Source organism: Phascolarctos cinereus, unplaced genomic scaffold (assembly GCF_003287225.1).
Source record: "Phascolarctos cinereus isolate Bilbo 61053 unplaced genomic scaffold, phaCin_HiC Scaffold_3;HRSCAF=262, whole genome shotgun sequence".
NCBI lineage: Eukaryota > Metazoa > Chordata > Mammalia > Diprotodontia > Phascolarctidae > Phascolarctos > Phascolarctos cinereus.
Genome location: NW_027555736.1, coordinates 188,404,249 through 188,431,092, shown reverse-complemented (window position 1 = coordinate 188,431,092; position 26,844 = coordinate 188,404,249). Strand labels below are relative to the sequence as shown.

The following is a 26,844-nucleotide window of genomic DNA, read 5'->3' as shown; positions in this document are numbered from 1 at the left end:
TTGCTGGTCACTTCTTTAACTCCTGTCAGTCTCTCTGCCTTCTGACTTTTCCCTCTTCATTCTGCTACCAATCTCTTTTATCCTCTCATTTTGAATTACCATATACCATCACAGCTATTCTAACAAATTAAAGTACAAAAAACCCAAACAACGAAGTGAAGCAAAAAACAAAACAAAAAAACCACCTTTAAAAAGTTGCTTTTAACTTTTCTTTGTATGTATCTGCCTGTTACTCTTTCTTATGTTGTAAATTCTTTGCAGGGACTGTCTTTGTTTAAATTTTGTATAGCACTAGTATTGTGCCTTTTGAACTTAGGCATATAATAAATTTTTAAAAATTATGATGATATTGATGCAGGGAAGTGAGGGTTTGAGACTAACAAGATCGTGAAGACTACCAAACGCCACCTCCCAACTCCCCCACCCCCATACATTTGAATTTTTCCATTCCAAAGTCAACGCCAAACCTGCAGATATCCAGGGATTCTTCTGTTTCCTAGTCTTAATATTTCAGAACCTTGATTCAAAGTTCTTCCCTATTCAGAGATATTTTTCTTTTTTTGTCATTTTGGACCTGTGATTTCACTAGTATGAGGAACTGCCTTCTGTGGAAACATTCTCCATTAATGCACTGACAGTGGATCTGTAACTTAGTCTTAGGTGCCTGGGCCCTAAGGCTGAATGGCTGGCCCACAGTCTTACGGCCAGTATGTATCAAGAGGCAGGACTTGAACCCAGGTCTCCCTGAAAGGCCAGCCTTATAACAAGGTTATGCTTTTTGACTTGTGGGCAGCACTACAAGCCAATCTCAAAGTCTGGAATATCTGTGCTTGGAGGGGGAGGGAAGTATCAACAACCTATAGATTACATTTAAACTTCATCTTGCTTTTAGCCTCCCCTCCAAAAAAATCTCTTTAGATCGTTAAAAGAGTAAAATGAACTAGGTTTTTTTTTCCCTATGCAAGGGGAGAGAGGTACATATACACAGTGAAACAGCCCAAACCTCACAAATATGTTAGTAAACCCACAAAGTAAAACACACTATGATGGTTTCCGATTTTCTTCTACTCTCTTCCCACTTTCCCCATAAGTCTGTATGAGAAACTGAATAACATGTTCAAGACTAAAGGAGTGAAGGCATTACACTAGCCCTGCAGGACTGGCTGGAGAGACCAGTATGACACCAAAACAGTTCTCAACACAAGCCCTCTCTGACTGTCAAAGGTCCAGAATATTCCCTAGAAAGAGAAGGATGGATGAAATGGTTAAAATCTGCGACTGCCAACTAATATATTTCAGCTATTACAGGTTTTCCTTGCTTGAAGAAAATCCAGTATTACATAAACATCTCAATTGATGTAAACAGATAAAAACAAACTTGGTGGGTGATTCAGTAGGCTTCCTTGAAATAGCTCACCAAATAATTTTTAATTAAATTCAATTTATTCACCTATTGTTTTGGGGAACAAATTATTAAGGAGACCAATGCATATAAACACTCATACCCCTGTATGTACAGCTCAGTGATACCTGATCTGCTTTTGAGACTTTTTTGGGGGGAGGGGGATGGGGGGCGGGGGCTTCATGACTGTATTTCAACTCTCCAAGAAAAATTTCCTGAGGTCAGACTTTCTGTAAACTATTAGGAGAAAATGAGCAGCTAATGACTACAAGGAAGCATGAAGAATAAGAGAAATGATCCTTAAGAAATTATGGCCAAATCTGGTCATGGCTTTGTACCCCAGATGTGAAGTTAGCAACTCTGATCTGAGCAGAGCAAAATGAAGCACGGGACCTAATGGCAGATTTTACTGCAGAAAGAAGGGTAGCACATGGTCAGGTAGTTCCTTTCATATGCCAAGTTATAGTGGGATTTCTAGAGAACAAAACAAGTATGCCTCTAATCCTACTTGGTTACTTCTTCCCTCAGTTTAATAGTTTTTATTAGTTTGGTCCCATCTCCTGTTGAAGTAGTCATGCATATATTTGTTTTACAGTGGTTTCTTTCCTTAAGAGTGTGGGGGCTTAGGAAAAAAAATGGAGAACTGTTAATGAGTCTTACAGCCTTAAGGCACTCCAAGTGGGCAAGAGAGATTTCCAGGAGAGATTGCTGCTTCTCTTTTTTTTGCAGGCCTTTTAGGAGAGATCCAGGTGTCATCAACAGCTTTTGATACTACTGGGATATTTTGGGAATGAATGAAAAGAAAAAGGATGATTTCTCTAAAGCCTTATGATTACTGGCTAGGCAATGAAGAATATGGCTTGTGGTACAAGTTACTGACTAGGCTAATTCCCTTTCCTATAACCTCTTGGTGGGGGGTGAATATTTGCAGCAGACAAACCAGACATCAGCTGGGTAAGGCTTCTGCAGCTACCAATGGGTTCTAATCTACTGATTAAGGACCCCTGTTAGACTCTCAGAGGATTTCCTAATCACTGATTCAAGGCAGGTGGTAGGACTGCAAAGTGGTTCCAAATGGAGGCCAAGGATCAGGATGTAACTTCTTAGAGAGTTTCCTTTCTAGCTCCAAAACTTAATAATTTAAGATTTTGGGCTTCAAATTATTCCATTTCTTCCTTAATTCAGATTTGGTGCTGCTGGAATCAAAAATATAATTGATAGATTCATAGGAGAGGTCCCACATCTGTGTCTGGGTCAAACCGAATGTCTCAGCAACTAGCTGGTACTCCTGAGAAAGGTGTGTTGCAAAAACACCCTTATCATCAGTCTGCCGATATAAACGAAGAAAGTTTCAGAATTAGAGTCTTAAGAAAATGAGGAAATGACTATTTCCCCTTTAATATGTGATCAATATTCCTATCAAGTTGTTTCTTGTTTTCCCTCTATATAATGTACACAGGAATATGTTTATACAGAGTTAACATTTTCTGGTCCCCAGAACCACTGAATCCCAAAGCCCTCTCTTCATACCTACCTATGAGAAGGTAAAAGAGGTAGTATGGTAATGATGTGAAAGAACACCGAACTAGGAATCACAAATCTTGGGTTCTAGTCCCAAGTTTAAGTGATCCATGGCAAGTCATTTAACCTCTCTTAGACTCATGAAGGAGTAAGCTGTCCTACCACTTTGTAAAATGTGAAGTGATATAAAATGTCAAGTGTTATTATCATTACCAATTAATAATATTTGTAGAGCCCTCTGACACCCCAGCTAGAAGGGTCAATATAAATCTTTCTTACCATGAAACTATACTAGTTGCAAAACTGAGCCCATCATTCAAACTAACCTGAAATTTTAGCTTTGAAATACATTTTTAGTTGCCCCTTTTAAGAGAGACTTTTGTGTCTGCTGGAGCTTTCAATCATGGTGCATAAGTAAATATTCATCATAGTTTTGTGCAGCACTATTCCCTGGGCCCCAGGATTAGAGATAGAACAGTAGAAGAATAGTGTATTTCTCACTTATAACTTCTCTACCATCTTTCCCAAGTTAGTTTCTTCCCTGGTTCTTTTCTGTGAAGTCAAGAGCTATTCACCCTGGTCTTATGCAATTCTTCCTGCCAGACCAACCACTCAACCAATTGCTTAAGCAATACTATGAGGCATCTAAGGTAGGTAATTCAGTTATTAATGCTATACTTGGTTTACTACAAAAGGAGAAGAAGAAAGGATCAAAATATTTTAAGCAAAGCATCTTACTTACACAAATTACAGAAGGGTGGGCTATGCCATACCAGAATCCAAAGTGATGCTGATCATAAGAAGGTACCGTCTGACTTTTGATGTTTGAAGTTAAACAGAGTTCTAAGTGAAAAAAGAAAAAAAAAACCAAACACAATATTAAAACCGCAGAAAGGTAGTTAATCCACACTATGTTGTATAGGAAGATTAACCAAATGTTTTCACATAATGGCATTTCATAATTTTAAAATTTTATTTAGTAAACACAATTAGGTGTTCCACTAGTTTCATTAGTGGAAAAAACTCTTTTCTATTATTACATCAAATTGTAGCGAATTATAATAAAATAATTAACATTTCTTTCCCACTTTCTCCCCTCCCCCCCAAATTCACCTCTGTAGATGGAAACCTATTCCATGTGGGGTTTCCTCTTCCCTTACCAGACACAGGGTCAGCGTTATAATGTATAACAGTATAGGGAATGATCTTGGCAGCCCAGCAGATGTGGTAGGGGTTGTGGGGATGGGGAGGGGGAGATTCTTTTAGGCTGGGGTATCCAGCCTAATCCCAGCCTTATTGCAGAAGCTCAGATGAAGCCTTGAAAATACAGCACTGAGTGGAAACTGCAACATAAGGAGACCAGGATAGAATCAGGTTAAGAAAAGTTCTGGACTTTTTCTGTGGTCCTACAGGAAACCAGCATTTATTTACCCATACAAACACTCACCTACTGTTCTTAAGCAAAGTAAGTATACGCTAAGGCTAATTTGTAATATTACCAAATTCCTATCACAAAATACTAAACTTTCCTTGGTGAAATACTTATGGACTTGCCTCTATACTTCATGTTGAGAAATTTGTCAAAATGAGAAATAAAAGCCTATTTCACCTACCTCCCAGGCTGATGCACAAATGAGAATTCTCACTTTGAGAATCCTTGTTTCCAAATGTGGCTTCCTTCAGAGCAGGGCTTGTCTTTTGCCTTTCTTTGTATACCCAGTGCTTAGCATAATGCCTGGCACATAGTAGACAATAAATGCATACTGACTGATTATCCTTACTTATAAGCAAAGGGAACCCAAGAGCACTCTGTTGAACCCCAAGTGAGCATATTCTCTAGCCATGACACAGGTCCAGGCCACAGTGTTCTAGCATAGGTTTACATCTTACCAATCCTTCTTTTACTGAGGCAGGACCTAGGGAATTAGGAAGTTGGGGGTGGAATGACTCCCTTCATATGTAAAAGATATTGCAATTTGTTTTTGTCCAAATAACTTCTACACCTAAAGATCTGGAAAAATAGAAGCATTCATTGGCTAGCAGACACCTGAAATACTTGTGACTTTTCCTGAATTTATAGGTTTTTAAATAAATAATGCATTTTTTTCTTAACAAATGTCATTGTTTTTTGTTCATTCATTTCAGTCATGTCTAACTTTTTGTGACCCCATTTGGGGTTTTCTTGGCAAAGATACTACATTTCATTTTCCAGCTCATTTTACAGATAAGGAAGCTGAGGCAAACTGGGTTAAGTAACTTACCCAAGGTAACACAGCTAGTAAGTGTCTGAAGATGGATCTGAACTCAGAAAGATGAGTCTTCCTGACTCCAGACTTGGTCTATCCACTGTACAACCTAGCCACACCCAACAAATATTATTACAAGCTTTTATTTTAGAACAGCGTTAAGTGAGCCATTATTTCTATCTTTTGTTTTTTAAATGGTGCCTTTCAAAGTATAGGTTACAAGCTGTAGGGGGAACTTGGAAGGGTTCTTAATGATCTGGACCTCACCTAATGGTATACGGTGCTGTTTAACAAACTCCACCAGATCCAGTGACCCTTCTGCACCGGAACTGAGAAATGTCCCATGGCCAATTCGGTCAGGAGGCAGCCCCAGGAGGACTTGGGTTTCTTTTTCTTGGTTTGGAATCTAAAAATGATACATATAAATATATCTGTGTAGGTTTAAAAAAGAAAGCTGGATTCAGTGGTTTTCAGCTTTTCCTGGAGCTATCATGGCCAGCTATGTGGCTCTGAGCTACTGATGCACAGCAGGAATTCACACTTCACCTTGTTTTCTTTTGATGAATCTTTTTCACTCTCCTTTTATCCCCTTCCTTTTTACTCACTATACTAGATTCCTCTAGAACCTCATTTCATTAATGTTTTGTTTTGGCAAAGTTAGCTATGTCCTACAATCATAGAGTTACAGAAGTATCTCTGCATTTAAGGTTTATCAGACCGTTGTTTTTATTTTTAGAAAGCCCAGGTTAACGTTCAAAGTGTTTTTAAATGTTTTATAAGCAATGGAAAAAAGTAGGAATAAAAATAGGAATCTCAAAGGCTTAAGGGAGTGAGCACATTTTGGGGAAAGAAGTGTATACATGGATTAGAGATAATTCAGGTTGAGGAACACATTCTTCTGTTATGCCCATACATAGTCGGTATGTTGTCAGGCTGCTTGCTGTACTTGACATCGTGTTGGCAAAAGAAGATTACCTGGTAGTTTACACAAAACAATAAACTGGGACCAAAATTCTTAGGTTTACCAATGGCTTTTTGATACTGGCCCAATAGCATCTCAGTTGTCTTAGTTTTTCTATCTGTAAAATGGGGAGTAGCGTCTCTCTACCTTACACTTATATCACTGGAAAAAAGAAGGGATTTCTTAATCAAATGCACATTACTTTGAGGATGAAAACCAGTCTTTGCTATTCAAGTTTTGTGAGTATATGTTATGTAGAGCTGTTAGTCATTTTTGGGGGGAGAAAGGGGCCAGATAGGGAAGGGAGAGAGACTGGCAGTATGGACAACCAGAGAGACCTAGAGGTGCCAGAGGAAAAATCAAGGATCTGAACTCTCCCAGCATGGAAGTGTTTCGTCCAGCTAATTTTCATCCTATTGGTGGTTTGGGCCGTAGCACCATATACCAGGTATAGTCCTGCCACGACCAGATGTTTGGCAACTGAGAAGTGACTCCTCCTCTCCTTGCTTGCCACATACATGATAAACAGTCTTTCCCCCGTCTCTTCCCATTTCCATGTCACTTCAAATACCTCTTGTCAAATACCCACTGAAATGTCATGCCCTGGGACAAGTGAAATTAGTATGCTTTGTTTCATCCTCAGCCCATGGAGACACTCAATCAATGCTTTCAATAACAAAGATGATGGGAAGTTCTTGTTTATTTTTCTAATTGAGGCAAGATGTTGATGTTAGGTTGTTTTGAATACTGTGATTATGAACTAGAATGTGACTGAACACTGACCCTCAAAACCCCAAATAAGAACACTGCCAGAAAGGAAAAAGTCATGTATAAATTGAAACAGTTTGTCTTAATTTATATCTCCCCCAAAGTCTACCTTTTCCCTTTCAAAATAATTTTCAAAACTCCATTTCCTTCCAACCACTTCCTGGTTATTTCTAATTGTATACTTTCCCCATGTGACAGTGGAAAAAGGATTATTCTTGTCTGAGACTATTACTTACCTCTGAAAGATGCAATGCCAGTTTCAGACCTGCTTTTTTTGCTTCCAAAAGAGGTTCCAAAAAGTCTTTCCCATGTCCTGCCTTAAAGAGAAAAGTTAAAATAAGGCTACGTGAGAACTCATGAATAAACTGGGGAAATTAGCCATCCTATTTGATAAATGCTCTAACAAACTGGGAGGAGACAGTGGTCAGGATTAGGTAAGCACAATATTGTCACTAATAGTGATCTCAGAGTGCAAAGCAAGATGTGGACAGTCTCTTAAAGGAGTTTTAAGCTGAAAGTCAAGTTTTGTGAGTATACTTTATTTTTGGGAGGAGGAAGGGGACAGATGGGGAGGAAAGAGAGGCTGGCCTTAGAGATGATCACATCCTCTATTCTAGAATCCTCTACCCTCTTGTACTTTTGCTCTTCATGACTGCCAAATCCTAACCCTAGATTACCCCCATTTCTCCTGATGTGCTGCTGAACAGTGCTGTTTAGCCTGACTGAGTTCAATACAAATTTATGTTAACTAATCTCAACTGGGTCCTCACTTCCACAAGGAAATCCTTTTGCTCTTCACTATCTTGTTACCCTGAGCAACTGTCCCAAACCTCTTTCTCCTCAAGTAGCTCACACTATCCCATCCCTACAACCTTTCTACAGAAGATCCCACCCCTTATTTCACTGCGAAAGAAGGTCATTTGCTGTGAACTCCCTGCTCTCCTCTTCTACACCTCAAAAACCCCTTGACACCATCCCCCATTATCACTTTCTTTACAATACTGAAGAGGTGCCCCTTCCCACCAAGGCCAATCCTTGTACCCTTGACCTTATTATCCCTTTCTATCTGACAGACTAGCCTTCTACCCCTCTAACCTGCAGTCTCTCCCTATTCACTAGTTCCTTCCCTGCTTCTCACAAATATATCCACTCTCCTATATCCTTAATACATCCCCTCTAGACTCTGCCATCCCCACAGGACACTAAATCACTCTTCCCTCTCACAACCATACTCTTGGGAAAAGTTGTCTATACCCCATCATTGCCTCTCTCCTCTCCCTACTTAGTCTCTTGCAATCTGGTTTCCAACCTCACCACTCAGATGAAACTGCTCTCTCCAAAGTCACCAATGATCTCTTAATTGCCAAATCCAGTGGCCTTTCCACAATCCCGATCATTCTTAACCTCTCTACAGCTTTTGATAAACTTGCCCACTCTCTCCTCCTGGATACATGCCTTAGATTTTTGTGACACTGTTGTCTCTTGACTCTCTTCCAGTTTGGTCACTCTTCAGTCACCTTTGCTTGATCATTATACATGTCTAGCCCCCAATTGTGGGTGTATTCCAAAGTTCTCTCATTGGTCCACTTTTCTCTGTTTACTTTCTATTTTGGTTATCTCGTTGGCTCCCATGAATTCAATAATCACCTCTATGCCGGTAACTTCCAGATCTCTCATCTATCACTCTAATCTTTCTCATGAGGTCCAGTTCCACATTTCCAAATGTAGGCATGTAAAACTCAATATATAAAAAAAATAGACTTCCTCTTCCCAATTTCCTTATTGAAGACATTATCATTCTTTTAGTCAACTAGGCTGGCAATCTTAGTCATCATACTTAATGCATTGTTTTTCTACACCCTCGAATCTAAATCAGTTGCCAAATCTTGTTGATCCTACCTCTACAACATCTTTCCTATCCATCCCAATTTACTCCTCTACCCTCATTAATTACAATTACCCTGAAGTCCTCAACACCTTTCCTTTGGCTTGCAGCAATAGCCTCCTAACTGGTCTTCCTGCCCTAAGTCTCTCCAATCCATCTTCCACACAGCTGCCCCAATAGCATTCCTAAAGCCCATACCTGATGACATTATTCTTCTGCCCCCAAAGCTCTATTGTTTTATATCTAGGATAAAATATAAACTTCTGCTTGGCATTTGATACACTTCACAATCTAAATGCAGCTTACCCCTTTGGACTTACTACACATTACTCCTTCACACTTTTCAAAAGTGCCTTTTGGTTCCCAAACACAACATTCCATCTCCTACTCCTGCACCTTTATAGAGGCTCCCCATGGTTGGAATGAAGGCCCTCCTTCCCTCCACCTCTTAGAATTCCTAGCTTTCTTCAAGCTCATCCTGAGTGCCCCTCCCCCCATTACCTCTTATATCTACTTCTATGTGTATATGTGGTTTCCCCTGGCAAAATGCAAACCCCTCCAGGGCAGGGACTGCTGTATCCCCAGCACCTCTCACACTGCCAAGTACATAACAGATACTTACTAAGTGCTTGCTGATTGACTGATCTAATAGAATGCTCTCCTTTTATAAAAGGAAAAAGCTATGGTCCAGTGAGATTAAACCTTGTCCAAGGGAACTGAGTTCATGATAGAGCTAAGACCATAACCCAGGTCTTCTGGGTTCAGCTCTTTCCACTATATAATACTAACAATAACCCTGGGATGCTGACCAGCCTCTGCTGCAGAAGTGGAAAACAGAATGGACCAAATAGACCTGCCTAAATTTCAAGACTCTTGATAACTCTTCAAGTCATCCTTTTCTGTCAAATGAACAAATGAAGACAATAATGGAACTTCTCAGGTTCAGAGAGTCCTTTGGAAGGACATGAAGTCACAGGACTTATGTGAGGTACTTTTGCAATTAAAACATCTTGCCCTGTAATAGCAAAATAAGAGTAACTACTTCTAGGAAAAACTTACAGAGGGGTCTCCACTCAAGTCAAGGCCAAGGACAGTATCTTCAGAGGAAAGGATGAATTCTTTGGCAAGTTTAACAGTCTCTTTTGCTACTGAAGGTCCACCTCTTCTGTCTATTGCTATTAAATATCTGCAATACAGGTGAACAGTTGACAGTGAACAAATATATAGCTAAAAAGAAAGCAGGACCATTACTGCAAGGACTCCAGATATGGGGGGGGGGGGAGAGCGGTGTGCACTTGTGCGCATAAAACAAATATGAGAAAGCAATAATTAGCGGGAAACACATATTCTAGGAATACTTATTACACAATATGTCACAATATGTTCAATTCTGTTGGGGAATGAGTTCAGTATCTTATTTTTAAAATAAGTTTTACTGAAGCTTTTTACTACTACATCACAGTCATTTCCATATATGCCCAACACATGGACCCAGATTTTCCTTTGTAAGAAAGAAAAACTTTATGTGTAACATTCTATACCCATATTTGCCCACCTTTTTTTCAAGAAGATGGAAATATGCTTTATTATCTCTTTTCCTAGAGCAATGACAAAGTTCAGTTTCTGCTTAGTATATGTTTTATTTCCATCAGTATTGTAATTTTATAAATGGTTCTAGTTCTGCTTACTTCATTCTGAATCAATTCATTTAAATCCTTTCAGTTCTTCACATCTATCAATTTCTTACAGCACAATACCATACCATTATGTCTAGATACCAGTTTGTGTAGCCATTTTCCCATTGTATGTTGGTAGCACAAAAAGAAGAGGTCCCCCTTTTAACTTTACACATAGATGGAGACAATCTCCCCGCAGTCCATAAAAGGGGGAGCTCTGCGCACTCCCTGAGCTACACTGTTTCATTTGGATGTGTGAGCTAAAGCACGTAAAAGGCAGAGCCAAAGAACATGCTACGTCCTCTGCTCTAGGCCCCTCATTTTACAAAAGGAAACTGAGGCCCAGACAAGAAATGCCGATATTCTGACAGGCAGTAGGGGCGGAGTCAAGATCTGAACCATGGTCCTCATTCAAAATACTGCACTTGATCCACTGCCCCCCGCTGCCTCTCAAACCAAGCTTCTTTGCGGCTGCTAACATTTAAAATGATTTCCAGATGTGTAGGCAGAGAACAATATACTTCACTACTGAAAGGCACCTCAGAGTATTAAGCGACAAATATGTCACTGATCATTCCGCAGAAACCAATCACACCCGAGATTCAGCAATAAAATGGCACGTTCTGGTTTTTGTAGTAGAAGGTATAATGTTTCTTACCTCACCTCAATATCCAAATTTTCTTGTTTAGACTGTTTTATGCCTTCTAGAACAGCTTCCACATAAGACTTTTTGGTCATACCTAGGAAGGGCACATGCAAACACTCATGTGAGCTTGAGCAAAATGTCACCATAAACAGAAACATTCCTGTGCAAACATTTTCAGGTCAGGTAAAGAGAGATGAGCTAAAGCACTATCCTTTTTTTTTAAAGTAACTTCTTTTAAAATTTTATGTATTTGTTTCCCTTCTTAGTAGGGAAAAGAAGATTCCAGTCTTCCATACTCCTCCCCCCACTGGAAAAAAGCCTCTAGATACTGCTAATTAGCATCATTCCTCCTGTTCCTTTTTTAGGAAAAGTTCTGTGTATATTTCAATGTTTATTCTAAAGTTTAAAAATATAAATGAAGATTCTTCACCTCCCTATTTCAATTACTTGCTTCAACTACAAAATAATCTTGTTAATTATTTCAAAACAATTATCCACCAAAAATTTTACTGGCCTATAAATTTCAATAGCAAAGCTGACAGTAATGGAAATTCTTTAGCCCTTCATTTTTAGTTAATGGCTTCTGCAGAAGGGTACCTGCACAACTCTCCATACTACATCCAAATCATACCTAGTCTTCACTGATATATGTGTATGCTGGTCACATTCCAGAAGTTATTAAAATATTTCACTTGATCTCAACCTAATTTTTATCTGCCAAGGAATTTTTCCATCATTAAAATTCAAGAAAAATTAAATACTTATGTGCAAATCACTGTGTTAGGAAGTTCTAATGTAAAAACAAATAAAAGTCTTACCTTCAAGGAGCTTGTCTTACTGGCAGATGCAATAAAACGTGTGTGTTTTATAATATATTTTTTAATATTTTGTAATATAATTTGAGGAGGGGAGTGCAGAAATCAGCAAAAGGTATCATAATGGAGGAGGGGGCACCTAAGATGAGTCTTTTTTTTTGCCTACTATTTTTTATTAATTTATTTGATTTATCAATAATCACTTCCATATGCTTTTGAGTTTAAAATTTTTCTCCCCCTTCCTCCTCCCCACCACCCTCTCCAAGACAGCACACAATCTGACATAGAGAAAAAAAAAAGAAATTCAACTTCCATAGTTCTTTCTTTGGATGTGGATAGCATTTTCCATCACGAGGCCTCTGGAGATGTCTTAGATCCTTCAGAGGAAAGGATGAATTCTTTGGCAAATTTAACTTGTACTGCTGGGAACGGTTACGTTTATTAAGATGAGTCTTAAAAGAAGCTAAGGTTTCTAAGAGGCAGAGGTGAGAGGAGTTATGAATTCCACTCGTGGGGGACAGTCTGGAAGAAGGCATGGGTGTAAGTGACAGAATGCTAAGTCAGGTGATAGGTATTAAGGAGGAACACTGAGCATGTGAAGGGAAGGGAGAGGAAACAAGTCTAGAAAGGTAGGTTTGTGCCATATGTTAGAGGGCTTTACATACCCCAGAGGCAATAAGGACAGTGAAAGAGCTAGGCAAGCCTGGGCACTTCATCAAGTTAATTCTGGCAGCTGCGTGGGGGAAGAAACTGTATGTAAGGAGTCCAATTAGGAGACTCCTGCAATAGTCCCAGTGAGAGGCGATGGCTGTGTAAAGCTGGGTAGTGAACTTATGAATGGAGAGATAGGGAAGATGCAAGAAATTTTTCTAGGCAACTGACTGGACATGAAGGAAGAGTCCAGATCACCCTGAGGCTGAAATCCTGGGTTACTTAGTAGGGGCCACTAGAGGCAACAACATAGTTTCCATTTTGCTGCTATAAAGGACCATCTGGATCCTCTTCAGTGGAAAAGTCTCATTCAGTGTTCTTTGCATAATGGTCAGGAAACAGTATCACCTTCAGAAAGGCTATCAAACCAAAGAGGCAAAACCACATGGAAGTACTCTTACTATACAGCATTAAAAATAATAGCTACAAAAGAGGCATAAAAGTAATAATATAATTTTAAAAACCTTTTCTGCAGGGCTATCTTTATGGTTTAGTGTTTTGTAGTGCTAAGAGGAAGTGATGGTGTAGATACAGATTGGTCTGTAACTGAATTTCTGATCTTTGTGTGATCATAAGTCACTCATTAACAGGATCTGCACAAAGAGCTGCAGAGCTGGACTGTTCACTCGAGAAGCACTTATTAAATCATTTCCAAACAAAACATCAATCAAGATATCAACAAATATTTACTGAATGCCTACTGCATGCTTAGAACTGAGCTTGATGATGTGGGGAAATACAGCAGTAGTCTAAGCTGTGACCACTCTCTCAGAAAGTTTACAATCTAGCTGGAGAGAGAAGACACATGAAACAATCAGAGGATAATAATACAACAGAAAAGTAATTCCTAACTAATCCCATTTATAAACTTAATGCAGAGAAAATGGGAAGTGGTAAGCTATATTAATTAGGTGTCTATTAGGTCCTTAATTAAGGTATGTGGGGAGCTGGGTGGTAAAGTGGATAAAGCACTTGGCCTGGAGTCAGGAAGACCTGAGTTCAAACCTAGCTTCAGACACTGACTAGCTGTGTGACGCTGGGCAAGTCACTAAACCCTCTTTGCCTCAGTTTCATCTTCTATAAAATGAGCTAGAGAAGGAAATAGTAAACCAATGCAGCATCTTTGCCCAAAAAAACCCAAATGGGGTCACAAAGAGTTGGACGCAATTGAAAAACAACTGAACAACAACAAATTAAGGTATATATCCGAATCTACCTGTTGCATTTTCTTCTCTAGGTGTACTCCTCAGTTCTAGATACTTGACACCATCATCAGCAAATTCTTTAATAACATCTTTTGTGACCTGGTAACACATTATTATATAAAATGAACTCATCAATATACATAATTGGTAAATGCTTAAGTAGCAGAAGTGATCATTTAAAGAAAAAACTTACACACTCTAAAATATAAGAAAATTTCACAAGATGGTTTGGAAAATTTATACCTGCTCTGCTCCTATCACCCATGCTAAATTAAATTCATAAGTGAATCTTTTGACTATATCCTTTACTTCTTTAGCCATTTGAAAAAAATTCTAATCAGTAGGTTTGTGGGAACAAAGAAAGGAGATAAAGTTTAAATCATTGAAAGCTTGTTAGCAATGCTAGTGAAGAATTTAGTGAAGGTAGATATTGAAATTAAGAGCTAAACGTGGGATGTGATAATTACTGACAGTTTAAAGCCATGACTTAAGTATAGTATGATGAAGCATAACTAAATCTGATGGCCAGATACTAAAAATGTGAAAAATGTATTTATTTTCTCAGTGATACATGTTATGATTTTGTTTTTTCGAGGAACTTGAAAAATAGTGAAACCGGGAAAATAAGGATCTGATTATTTGACTTATTTCCCCAATGTTAAGGGATAGCATAGACTTTGTTATGTGATTTGATAGTCACGTCATCTTATTATTAAATTATTATTATGAGAAGTTAGTCTGTTTTAGTCATACGTAAGGCTTAAATAAAGTAGGTTCTGGTAATTTTTGTCTTTTAGTGCTCATATCGTTTTAGGTAAGCTACTAGATGTGTCTTTAAACCCTCATTCTTCCTTTCCTTTGATTTTTTAATACCTGTTGAAATTTGTACTTCTAATGGCCTTAATTCTGCCTTCACTTATTACTAATCCCCTCTACCATTAAATATTTCTGGGCAAAATTCAGCCCTGAAGAATCCTATTACTATTTATTATTCCTTCTAACAAATCTCGAGTCATGGCTTTAAATGAAATTTGTCTAAAATTAAGTTAAATTTATTCCCTTCTCTTTCTCCCTTCAAGGATTCTTTTATGACCATAATGTATGAGAGACTTTGCCAGAAGACAAACAAAATATTAAATCATAAGTTTAACTATGGAGGTTCTTCTCTCACTAATGACAGAAACAGAATTTTATAGAAACACTAATTGTCCCACTTTGTCTATTTTTTGACCTTGTCAGTTTCCTTGATAAATGCTCTTGAGATGATATGGCTCATTTGTATCTGATCCCAAGCTTTTCTTAGATCTATTTTCATTTCCACTACTTTTTACTATTAAATGTGATAATATTTCCTCCTCAAAATGTTCTTTCTATCTATCTATACTCCTCTGTGGTGTTTTACAAATGAGTTTGTATTCTAAGCTAGTAGTTCTCTTCCATGCTATTTTTCTTTGGCTAGCAAGGAGATCAAGTGCTCGTTGGCTAAGGTGATTTCTGGGCCCTTTTGGGGCTTCCTCCTCTGTGAGGATAATTTTGATACTGTGATTTGATGGATATCAGTGATTACATTTGTGAATTAAGCAGAAAAGGATCAAGTTTAAGTTAGTTATGTATGTTGATGCTGTTAGGATAAAAGTTACATATGTTAGGGCCAAATAACCTCTTTCCTATTAGTGATATTGATATTATACATTAGTGGCATCATGGTAGACTGTAGGATAAAATCATGACTGTCTGTTACAGAAAATCATATTACATTAACCCTGGAGTTTGTTATAACAGCATTAACATCCCTCACTCCTAAGAATCAATCATTATCATTTCTACCTGCTGACATTTCTTCTTGCCCAGCAAATCCTAAACTCCTCAAGGTACTGCTGACAAAAATACCGGTTGTTTGATTTCCTAGGAAAGTTCCTGCTAAGGCTGCAGGTGGAATGCTTTTTCCAAGAAAAACCTGATATAGAATATAGACTTAAAAGTCTGCTGACACAGTGATTATGATTAATAACTCCTCAACTAATCATAAAGTTTTCTCCACTTCTGACACCAACTTGTCACGAAATAGAACTGTCTTATTGTCACTCTGTATAAGCACTGGTCACCCTCAGGTAGGAGGGGTCCCTGATCTTAAGGAAGATCTGGGACACAAATGATTAGGAACTCCCGGATGCACTAATAAATTGAAAATAGTTGGAGTACCTCAGTGTCTTTTTGTTCACATTGGATTGGAATTTTGGGGTCACACCTTCTTGTGACTGTTTTATTTCAGTTAAAATTTTGCAGCAGAGATAATTAAGATCATCATCTTTGTCTTTTTCCATTTGTTGCTCATTAACAATTTGCCTGAATAAATCTGACTGAAACTGTTGTAGCCATGCCATGCCATCTTCTCACCTTTAATTTTCCAAACTGATGTAGATTAGTCCATTGAAATTGCACTTTGATGAATGACCCTAATACGATTCTCATATAAGTAGTCATCTTCTGCCTAATAAGTTGTAGTCAATTTCACTTTGTGCGGATGTCTGTTCCTCACATCTAATACTTTCCTACTTTCTCTTTGGAAGAGTATTCATGACATAAAGGCATAATGCTTCTGAGCAGTCTATAAGCCTTGGCCTCTTTTGTTTCTCCAATGGGCATCCTTCCTGTGCTCACTTTAACATTGAAGTTATAATAGTCTATGCAGAATTTTTCTATCTCTCTATCCTTTGCAATGGGAATTTGATATATAATTACAATTACTTTGATGGTGATCATGAACGTATGCTCTTAATGAGCAACACAAAGTAGGATGAATCCAGGTATTCCAAGAAATGACATTTCACGTTGCCTTTAAGCATTGTCCCCTTTAAAAAGGTTCAAGAGACACAATATCTGGGTAATTTAATCATTTTATTAATAAGGCCAGCAGGTTATTAATAAAAGGATGGTCATTTGCTCAGACCAAAGATAATCATGGTGGGTGGACTTACAGTTATATACCCTTCAAAACAGCAGGTGGTCCATCAAACAACAATCAAATCTAATTAGCTAATATGATTGGAGGCTGGCTATATTAAAATGAAGGACTAAGTATCTCCTGGATAAGGAAAGTATTTCTCTATACCAGACTACTCATAACTTTAAGCTATCAATTCAAACAATGTATACCCCACCCAAGCCTAAGCAAAATCCACTGAACTTCCCTACCTTAGATTAAATCCTTGCAAGGTTGGGTGGGATCTGACCACCAAGATGAAGAGAGTCAATGAAATTTCATAATCATCATTTCTCACAGCATACTATGAAACTAATTTTGCCAATGGCACTGTTTCCTTCTTCAAGGAAGGCTTACAAATCATCTTTTTTTCTCCTGGTCTCATTCACTGGATTATCATCACTGAAGTGATTCATTTCTTCTAGTTGTATCACAATTCATTGGTCATTTGACAAATCTCACGTTTAGAGTACCTACAGTAATTATTCATAAATGGTCTAAAAACTGGTTCTTAGCATCATTTGAACTTTTTAGTGGGTATCACATAGGACTGAGAACCATTTTTAATTTGCTCATTTAGGTCTCTGATTCATTAGTTTTCAGGGTCAAAAAATTCATCACCTCATGGCTATTATTGTTAATTACTTACTAATTCAATTGAAGAAACATTAAGTGCCTATTGTGTGCAAAGCCCTGTGCTTTGCAGGTACTGTGAAAAATAAAAAGCTTAATTAAGATACAGTCCCTGTCAAAAGACAACAGGCCTGTAGATTAAACCTGGAAGTGACCTTGGAGGTTATCCAGTCCATGTTTTACAGAAACTTAGGCCCAGAGAGGATAACTGATCTGTTCAAGTCTGCCCAGGTAGTGACTGGCAGAGAGGGAACTGAACCTAACTGCTTTGACTTCAGATGCAGTATTCTCTCACTTGCATCAAACTCTTCCTTGTCCTCAAAGAGCTTATAGTCTGGCAGACAAATATGACACAAAGAGACCTGACTATAATATCAACGGGCTGCGAACAGAGAGAAAAATTCTTTTGTATTCAAAATAGATGAGCCAAAAGAGAATTCTTCAGATACAGAGAACAATCATTTCACTCTTTCATTTTTTCCTACAGTTAAGAATACTAAGATTTTTTCCCCCCACCACTTGCATAAGGACTATAAAGAATGCCATAGTGGTCAGTCCCAATGGTCTATACTACAGCGCTTCTTAAATTTAAAGCTGCATGTGGAAAAAGTTTAAGAAGCCCTGGTCTACAGAACCCAACTCTCAGTGGTATTAAGGAGTCATACGTATATTTTATCTAAGCCATTTTTAAACCTGGCTTTTTTCTGCAACTTCTACTCAATGTGGTTACATCTGGAGGCAAATCCTACATGTTATAGGAAAGCTTCAGCTGCAAAAAAATGTTCCAGAGAATATTAGGCTATAGATGGAAACATGGAACAGATTTCACTTCAGAAAATGTATCTGTTTTGCCCTACTTGTTAAGACAGACTTAAGACTAAATCTCTCTCTGATTAATCTTTAAAAAGCACTGACCTTTATGTATTAGTCCCTAGGCAAATGATTTATATTGGTTTTGACAAGGGATCTTACTGAAAACAAAAAACTCAAAATCTTCCATCAGACTCATAATGACAAACAAAAAAAAGCAAGATTTGAATTATTCAATAATGTAAAAATTCGGGGCAGCTAGGTGGCGAAGCGGATAGAACACTGGCCTGGAAGTCAGGAGCACCTGAGTTCAAATCCGACCTCAGACCAAACACTTATTAGCTGTGTGACCCTGGACAAGTCACTTAACCCCAACTGCCCTCACCAAAAAAAAAAAAAGAGTAATAATGTAAAAATTCCTAAAAAGTCCTGGTACTATCTTACCATTAATATATCTTCAGGGCTAGTGGTAATCTGATGAATGAGCTGAAACATCTGGAAACATCTGCAATAAGACTCAGAATGAATTTCAAACTGTAAATACATTTATTATCTAACATCAAAAATTGTCTTCATAGAGAAACTCAAGCATTTGTCTTTGACTGTAATAATAATGATAATATCCTATCATTTCCCTTAGCTCAAAAAAACAGAATCTCTGCAACCAATGTGGTTTTGCCATTCCACTTATAAGCTCAGAAAACATGGGAAAAACCCCCTAAGTCCCTAACAAAGCTCCTTATGCTTACTCTTTTAAAGTTCTTTTCTTTCCTTTATCAATCATAGTCATCTGATCATGGATGTTAAGGTCTGGTTTTTTGGCTATTAGCTTCTTCATAGTAGCAGAACTAATAGATCCATTCAAGTGGGCATGAAGTTCCTAAAAAAGAGACAATTATTAAGAATTTAAGTGTCAACAGTATAAAGACAGATGTAATAATTAGGTGCTTACACTATACTAAGCAAACTGTACATTTAGTCTATATTTATTTAAAGACATATGCTTTTTAAAGTTATTTTACTAATGTAAAAAATTTAAAAATTAGCAATTCTTAGCAAATTTACTTTTATGAGAAAAGACAATACATTTGTCAACATAATTAACATTAATTCAAGAATTATGTAATTTGTTGTTTAATTCTCACCACTTTGGGTAATTCCAAGTAAAAATTATTCTTCTGTGGCTGCTGCTGCTCTTCCATTGTCATCATGATTCTAATGGAAAAAAGATCTTCCTTCAAGCAAAAGAGATATATCTGCAGATCCCAAACACTGCTACTCTTGTTGTGAACCGTAAAGTATAATTCTATTCAGCATGTTCTACAGTCTGGAATCTCTCCCTCACAGGCTTGCTTCCATAAATTCTTCCACTATTGGTAGCACAACCAGGTCAGGAAAGTGTATCACCTACGTTTTCACAAAACACAAACATTTTCTGATTGATAAGACTATTTTAAGAACAGACCATACCTGAGTAATAGGATTCCATTAATCCATCCTTTAGGAAGCACAACAACAGTAATTAAGGTGGATGGGGGCAGGAGAGAAGGAATCTATCCCCAAGAAACTATTTTCAAGAGCTCCAAGGTTTAAATACTAAAAAGTCTCTGCTCAGGTAAAAGAGGACTTCACTCCTAAATTCTAATACGTTAGGCCCTGTATCTACATGTCCATATGATAAAGTTGGCAATTTTCTACTTTTTAAAACTGGCACATTCAACTCTGAATTTGTTAATTCGGTACATTCTCCAACACACACACATTCTTTGTTTATCATACCCCTACTATGTATTATACTTATCTACTTTTAGGAGTTGAGGAAGCTTACAGAGTAAGGTTAAAATTTACTCAATTCCAAAGTAAACTCATTATCATTCAAATCCATGGTAGTCTCTTTTTCCCTCATTAATTTTCCTAGTGTTATTATATTGCTAGTCTCATTCCAAAAATTTTAAATTTCATCCTTTCACATCTAGGTTTAAAGGTTACTGGGGCCAGGCCTTATATCCTATATAATATTATTACTGACTCACATGTTGTCCTTTCCCACCTCTACCCAATATTCATTCTTAAGATGAACAGAAGGCTTATCTCTATCTTTCTCCTTCCATGGATCAAAATAGCCCTTGAAACACATGATTTTCTTTTTTTGTCTACGAGGGACAGAAAGAATCTGCTTTGCTCAGATAAGGTAAGGCATTAAAGTGGCAGAGACATTAAAATATGAGGGATCTCCCCTAATATTTAATATATTTTATATAACTTGACTAGTGAGAGCACTAAGTTTTTATACAAATTTTCATAGGTTGATATATAGTTTTAAAAACTGTCAATAACCAAATCCTCCCTGCCCAAGCAGGATATTAGACTTGTTAAGACCACAAGTTCCTTGAAGATAAGGACTATTTCACTTTTCCCCTGGCATTCCAGTGTTCAGCACACAGCGAGCACTCAGTAAGATGTCTGACTGCTGATCCTTGCTGCTCCCAGTGCCATGTCACTGCCAACTCCAACCTTCTGGGGTGGAGGTCAGAGGGATAAGGAAAAGCTGGAAGACAATCCCAGAACTAGCTCTTTCTCAATTCCAGACAATGTTTCATTAAGAACATGAACACAACTCCTATTTCCAGCTACTCATACTACAGACTTTTTTGAGAATGAAACGGGAAGTGCTTTCAACTTTCATCCAACAAAACAGTCCCCAACATAAGGCTTTCTTCTTACAAGTTGTAAGGTATAGGGAGGATGGGGTGTGTACTAAAGTTCATAACAAAGTTTACCTTGGAGCTCCAAGGCATATATCTATTTTTCTTTTTCTTTTTTAGTCCTTTAAAAAAAAATCTCCATGCTATTCGAGTCCCAGATCTGTATATCCAGCGCCAGTCTTTCTCCTAAGCTCCAATCTTATATTACCAACTGCCTTTAGGATATCTCAACTGGATGCTGAATAGGCATCTCAAACTCAACATGTTCAAACAGAACTCACTTTCCCTTCAGAACCTCTCTCCTCTCCCCAGTCTCCCTATTCCTGGTCAAGCATACCACCATCTTCCCGGTCACCCGGACTCTCAACCTTGATATCATTCGTAACTCCTCTCTTGTATTCACTCCACACATCCTACATGTTGCAAAGTCTTGTACCCACCTAGTTGTTTCTATGTAGTTTCTCCCATTAGAATGTGAGCCCCCAAAGAGCAAGGCCTGTCCTTTTGCCTTTCTTTGTATCCCCAGAACAAAACATGAATATGTGCCTGGCACTTAAATGCTTTTTGATCTGACTTGTTCCATCTTCTTAAACTCAAGGGAACCTAGCTTCCTCCAGATGACAAAGCTGGACTCTCTAGTGTCGGGTCCTTCCCTCTTTCATACCACCTGATACATTGGGCCAGGAGGAGTCGGTATAACCCTTGCTTATCCCTTCCATTTCCAGACCCACCTTCTGCAGCCAACATAAAGCAACTTCTCCTTTGAGGTTTACTCCATCCATCTAAATCATTCTGTCTAGATCAGGGGTGGCAAACCTGTGGCCTTCTAGGTCCTTGGGTGCAGCCTTTTGACTGAGTCCAAGTTTTACAGAACAAATCTGTTTGGTGAAGTTTAGATTCAGTCAAAGGGCCACAGTTGAGGACCTAGAGGGCCACAGGCTCCCCACCCTTGGCCTAGATCCTCATTGCTGTAATCTACTGGCTTCCAGATCTCTTTCCATCCTTTCTCAAGTTAAGGCTTATAAGTACAGGCTTGTACGCATCCATCCCAATGTTTGCCTTCATACTCAGAGACTTCAACAAATTATGATGTCCTCTCAATTGAAATGTCCTCCCAGTTAAACCTCCTCAGCTCCTGTGAACTTTATCTTTACTCCACAGATACGGGAATGAGCAGTACCTCAGTTCACACCATCAACCATAACTGTGTAACCTATATGATTCTAAACACCAAAATTCCCCACTTGACTCATAACCTCTTATCCTTTCAACTTCCTCAAGCCACCTCAACCTATTACTTGTCCTCCTGCTCCCTTCAGTCTCAACACTACATCGTTGATCAGTTCAACTATACATTGTCTTCCATCCTTGAATCCCTTGCCCCCTTATCTTCCTGGAGCTCATGCCTTGCCAATGCCCAACACTTGGTTACCAAAACCATCTGCCTTCTCTCCTACTCCTGTGCTTCAGAACAGACAAATGTGTTGACCTCTGATTCTCTACCCCTTTGCTCCAGACCCTGAGAAACAGGAGGGATCATCTTGCAAGGGCCAAACCCTACCACTTGTGTCTTTGACCTCACTGCCTTATATCTTCTCCCAAAGGTTGGCCTTTGGATCTTGACCCTTTGAGCATTCCTTCTAGTTTATCTTCATTCTCTCCCTCACTACCGGTTTCTTCCCTGCTGCTTAAAAACAAGTTCAGATCTCTCCTAAAAACAAAACAAAACAAACAAACAAACAAAAAAACGTGACTCAACCATCCTCTTGAGGCACTGTCCTATTTTTCTCCCTTTGATAGCCGAACTATTTTTAAAAATTAACTTATATTTATTTATTGGGAGGCAACTGGGTTTAAGTGACTTGCCCAGAGTCACACAGCTAGTAAGTGTTTCAGGCTGGATTTTGAACTCAGGTCTTCCTGACTCCAGGGCCAGTGCTCTATCCATTGCCCTACTTAAGCTGCTCCTCCCCTTTTTCTTTTTTATTACTAAAACTTAAATATACAATAATGATAGCCAAAATATTTTTTTAAAAATTATACTCACTGCCTCCATTTACACACCTTGAGTCACTTTCCAACATCTTAATAACTGCTTCTGACCCAACATCAAATGGAATTGCATTCTCCAGTTTGGTGGTACAGTGAATATAACAATGGGCCCACAGTCAGGAAGACCTGAGTTCAACTGCAGCCTCAGACACTCATTAGCTGCGTGACCCTGTACAAGTCATTTTACCTCTGCTTGCCTCAGTTTCCTCAACTGTAAAATGGGGGGTCAAAATAGTACCTACCTCACAGGGCTGTCATGAGGAACAAATGAGATACTTGTAAAGCAACTAGCACAATGCCTTGCACATAGTAGGTGCTTTATAGATGCTTATTCTGTCCTGCCCCTCCCCTTCCTTTAATCCTATGCTAAATCTATTAGTCTTTCTTCCACTCCTCACCTTACTTGACCACTCAGCGGCTTCTGACATTGTGAATTATGCTTTCTGTCCTGGTTTTCATGACACTGCCCTGTTCCAACCTAACTGCTCCTTTTCAGTTTTCTTTTTCAGATCATTCTTCTCTTGGCTTCTGAACGTGAAATATGTTCTGTTCTGTATCTGTTCTGGAGCTTCTCTTCTCCAACTGGCTCCCTTCATGATCTCCTTCGTCCCTAGATATTCAACCATCATCTATCTCTATGCAAATGATTCCCAAACTTGTATTGCCCAGCCTAATCTCTTCAATTCCAGTTCCATATTGCTAAGTGACCGCCAGACATCTCACCGATGTCTTAAACTTCAACACATACAAAATAAAACTCATCTCCCCAAAACCCACCCTCTGTCCAAACTCACCTGTTTCTGTTTGACGGTACCACCCTCCTTCCAGTCAGAGGTCTGCAACCTCAGAATCATCCCTGACCCCTCTCCCTCAACCAACACAACATATCTCATACCATTCCTTTCTCCCACAACCACTGCCCTCAGGCTGCCATCATCTCTCCTTTTTTTAAAATTTTATTAATTTATTTTGATTTATCAACATTCACTTCCATATGCTTTTGAGTTGAAAATTTTTCTCCCCCTTCCTCCCCTCCACCCTCCCGAAGACAGCGCACAATCTGTTATAGGCTTTACATTTACATACCCATTAAACATATTTTCACATTAGTGAAGTTGTAAGTAAAAATTAAGACCAATAGAAGGAACCACCAGAAAGATGAAACAAAACTCAACAGAAGGTAAAAATAAGTGATAACGATTCGACTTCCATAGTTCTTTCTTTGGATATGGACAGCATTTTCCATCCCGAGGCCTCTGGAGATGTCTTAGATCCTTGTAATGCTGAGAAGGGTTCAGTTGAACAATATTAGTCATTGCATAACGTGGCTGTTATTGTGTACAAAGTCCTCTTGGTTCTGCTCACTTCACTCAGCATCAGACCATATAAGTCTTTCCAGGTTTTTCTGAAGTCAGCCTGTTCATCATTTCTTATAGCACAATGGTATTCCATTACATTCATATACCACAACTTGCTCAGCCATTCCCCAATTGATGGGCATCCTCTCAATTTCCAATTCTTTGCCACCACAAAAAGAGCTGCTATGAATATTTTTGTACATGTGGGTTCTTTTCCCATTTGTTTGATCTCTTTGGGATATAGCCCTAGAAGTGCTATTGCTGGATCAAAGGGTATGCACATTTTTATAGCCCTTGGGCATAGTTCCAAACTGTTCTCCAAAATGGTTGGATCATTTCACAACTCCACCAACAATGTATTAGTGTTCCAATTTTCCTACATCTTCTCCAACATTTATCATTTTCCTGTTTTGTCATGTTGGCCAATCTGATAGGTGTGATGTACCATCATCTCTTGCTGAACTCTTACAACAGTCTCTTAACTGCTCTCCTGGAGTCTTGTCTCACCCCTCTACAATCCATCTTCCACTCCACATCCTCCACATAGATCCTCCCTATCTTCTTAAGAACAACATACAAACTCTTTGGCAGTTAGAGTCCAACACAGTACAGCTCCAACCTTGCTTTCCAAACTTACACTTCTATGTTTCAAACCTTCTTGATTATCTGTTCCCTGTGTTCAGCACACCATCTCCTGCTTCCATGTCTTTGCCCAGGCTATTCCCTATGTCTAGAATCCAATCCATTATTACTTGGGCTTATTAGAATCCTTAGCATCCTTCAAGGCTCAAGTCAAGTGCCAACTCCTATGTGAAGCCCTTCCTTCTCCCTTCGGTTGTTAATGCTCTCTCCAGCCTCCAATGACTCTGTATCTACTTGTACATATAGATGCAGTATTTTACAAAGTAGAATATAAGCTCTATGAATGTTAAGGACTGGTTTGTTTTTGTCTTTGTGTCCTCTGGACCTTGTATAATGCCTTGCATATAACAGATACTTAATGTTTCTTGAAAAATTTTTTTCCCTTTTTTTTTTAAATTTTAATCTCAGTATCTCTCACTCTTTATGTCACAATGTAACACTAAATCACCAAGAACTCAGGCCTTTGTCATTAGTATGCCAAGACCAGTGAGTTTTACCCTATTTTTGGTTTCCTTCTTTCACTGATTCACATACTCTCTGATTCTCCTATCAAACCAGGTCCATCCTTCCATAACCCTGAATGCTCTCCCTTCTCACCTCAACTTCCTAGCTTCCCTTAAGAGTCCACTCAAAATCCACCTTCTTCAGGTGGCCTTTCTCAGTCCCCCCATAGCAACTCCTAGAGCTTTTCCTCAGATTACCTTCTGTCTACTATGTAACATGTTCTCCCCTTCATTAGAATGTAAACTCCTTCGGAACCAAGATTATATTGTGCACAGTAACAGCAATACTGTTGGATACATCAACTGTGAAGGGCTTAACTATTCTCAGCAATACAGTGATCCAAGATAATTCCAAAGGATTTATGATGAAAAAATACTATCCACCTCCAAAGAAAGAATTAATGGAGTCTGAATGTGGATGAAAGCATACTTTCTTTATTTTTCTTGGGGTTTTTTGGTCTGTTTTTCTTTTTTCCAATGGCTCTTACGGAAATGTTTCCCATTATGTATATCAAAATGCTTGCCTTTTCAAGGAGGAGGAGATAATTTGGTACTCAAAATTTTAAAAAACTAATGTTAAAAATTGTTTTTACATGTAATTGAGGAAAAAAAATTGTTTAAGAATGTAAGCTCCTTGAGGGCAGAGATTGTGTTTCCTGGTCTTTTAAAAAATAATCCCCAACGCTTAGCAGTGTCCTAGCAAGCACTTAATAAATGCTTGATCGATTTCCTTACTCTGTTGCCACCCTAACCTGCTGAATGCAGTCTGTGAACTCCCATTTAAGTTCCATGTTGGCTTTACATCACTCTCGAGACACCCAAATTCTTTCCCTCTGACCCCTCTTTATTCTATCCAAAAGACCCAAGCGACTGAACCGACTTGCCCCCACCAGAAGACACCCCAAAGTTGTTCACACCGTCCATCCAACCACAGGGCCCCAAAAGGAGGCGAGCATCCGATCTTCACGAACCTACCTCTTAAAAACTTCACATCTTTCGAAATATAACGATGAGAAATCGCTTTTTCCTCTTAATTCGAAAGTTACAAGAAAAAAGATTTATGTCACATGGCCGGCGTCAGCCGTCAAACAGATGTTATTAAGATCCCTAAGAACTCCCTCCCCGGAAACCCTGGAAGGCACAAGGAAGCGGTAAGGGCGGAGCCAATCACAAGCAAGTGCTCAGTGCTCGTCCCGCCCTCCCTTTTCTAATTGGTCGGAAACTGCTTTCTTTGGAAGTAAGCTCCTGAGGGACCCTAGGAAAGAAGAGCATTCACGTCGGCACGATTCCCAGGACAGGCTAGAACTAAAATGCAAAGATGA

General features: G+C 38.7%; 1 protein-coding gene across 3 annotated transcripts; it reads right to left on the bottom strand.

Annotated features, from left to right (window-relative positions):
• Positions 1-1,421: 1,421 nt before the first annotated feature.
• On the bottom strand, positions 1,422-26,732 carry MAPDA (N6-Methyl-AMP deaminase). 3 transcript variants are annotated; one of them, XM_021009184.2, is made up of 11 exons: positions 26,498-26,732; positions 19,408-19,669; positions 19,012-19,142; positions 18,707-18,767; positions 13,848-13,935; positions 11,118-11,199; positions 9,843-9,969; positions 7,135-7,215; positions 5,437-5,575; positions 3,666-3,766; positions 1,422-2,729 (listed from the first exon to the last, which is right to left on the bottom strand). In XM_021009184.2, exons 2-11 carry the CDS (start codon positions 19,471-19,473, stop codon positions 2,535-2,537), a joined length of 1,071 nt encoding a protein of 356 aa, XP_020864843.1. In that variant the 5' UTR covers positions 19,474-19,669; positions 26,498-26,732; the 3' UTR covers positions 1,422-2,534. The 3 variants fall into 3 exon arrangements, with proteins under 3 accessions (XP_020864843.1, XP_020864844.1, XP_020864845.1); XM_021009185.2 differs by having other exon boundaries at positions 19,408-19,477; XM_021009186.2 differs by lacking the exons at positions 1,422-2,729; positions 3,666-3,766 and adding an exon at positions 3,873-4,266.
• Positions 26,733-26,844: the final 112 nt, after the last annotated feature.

What these genes read in the sequence shown, in the direction of transcription:
- MAPDA (XM_021009184.2), bottom strand. Translation starts at nt 19,473, where the DNA reads ATGATGACAATGGAAGAGCAGCAGCAGCCACAGAAGAATAATTTTTAC. An exon ending in ACTTGGAATTACCCAAAGTG is followed by an intron (nt 19,143 to 19,407) that starts GTGAGAATTAAA and finishes TCTCTTTTTTAG; the next exon opens with GAACTTCATGCCCACTTGAA. An exon ending in ACAGCACCGTATACCATTAG is followed by an intron (nt 3,767 to 5,436) that starts GTGAGGTCCAGA and finishes TTTTTCACTTAG; the next exon opens with AACTCTGTTTAACTTCAAAC.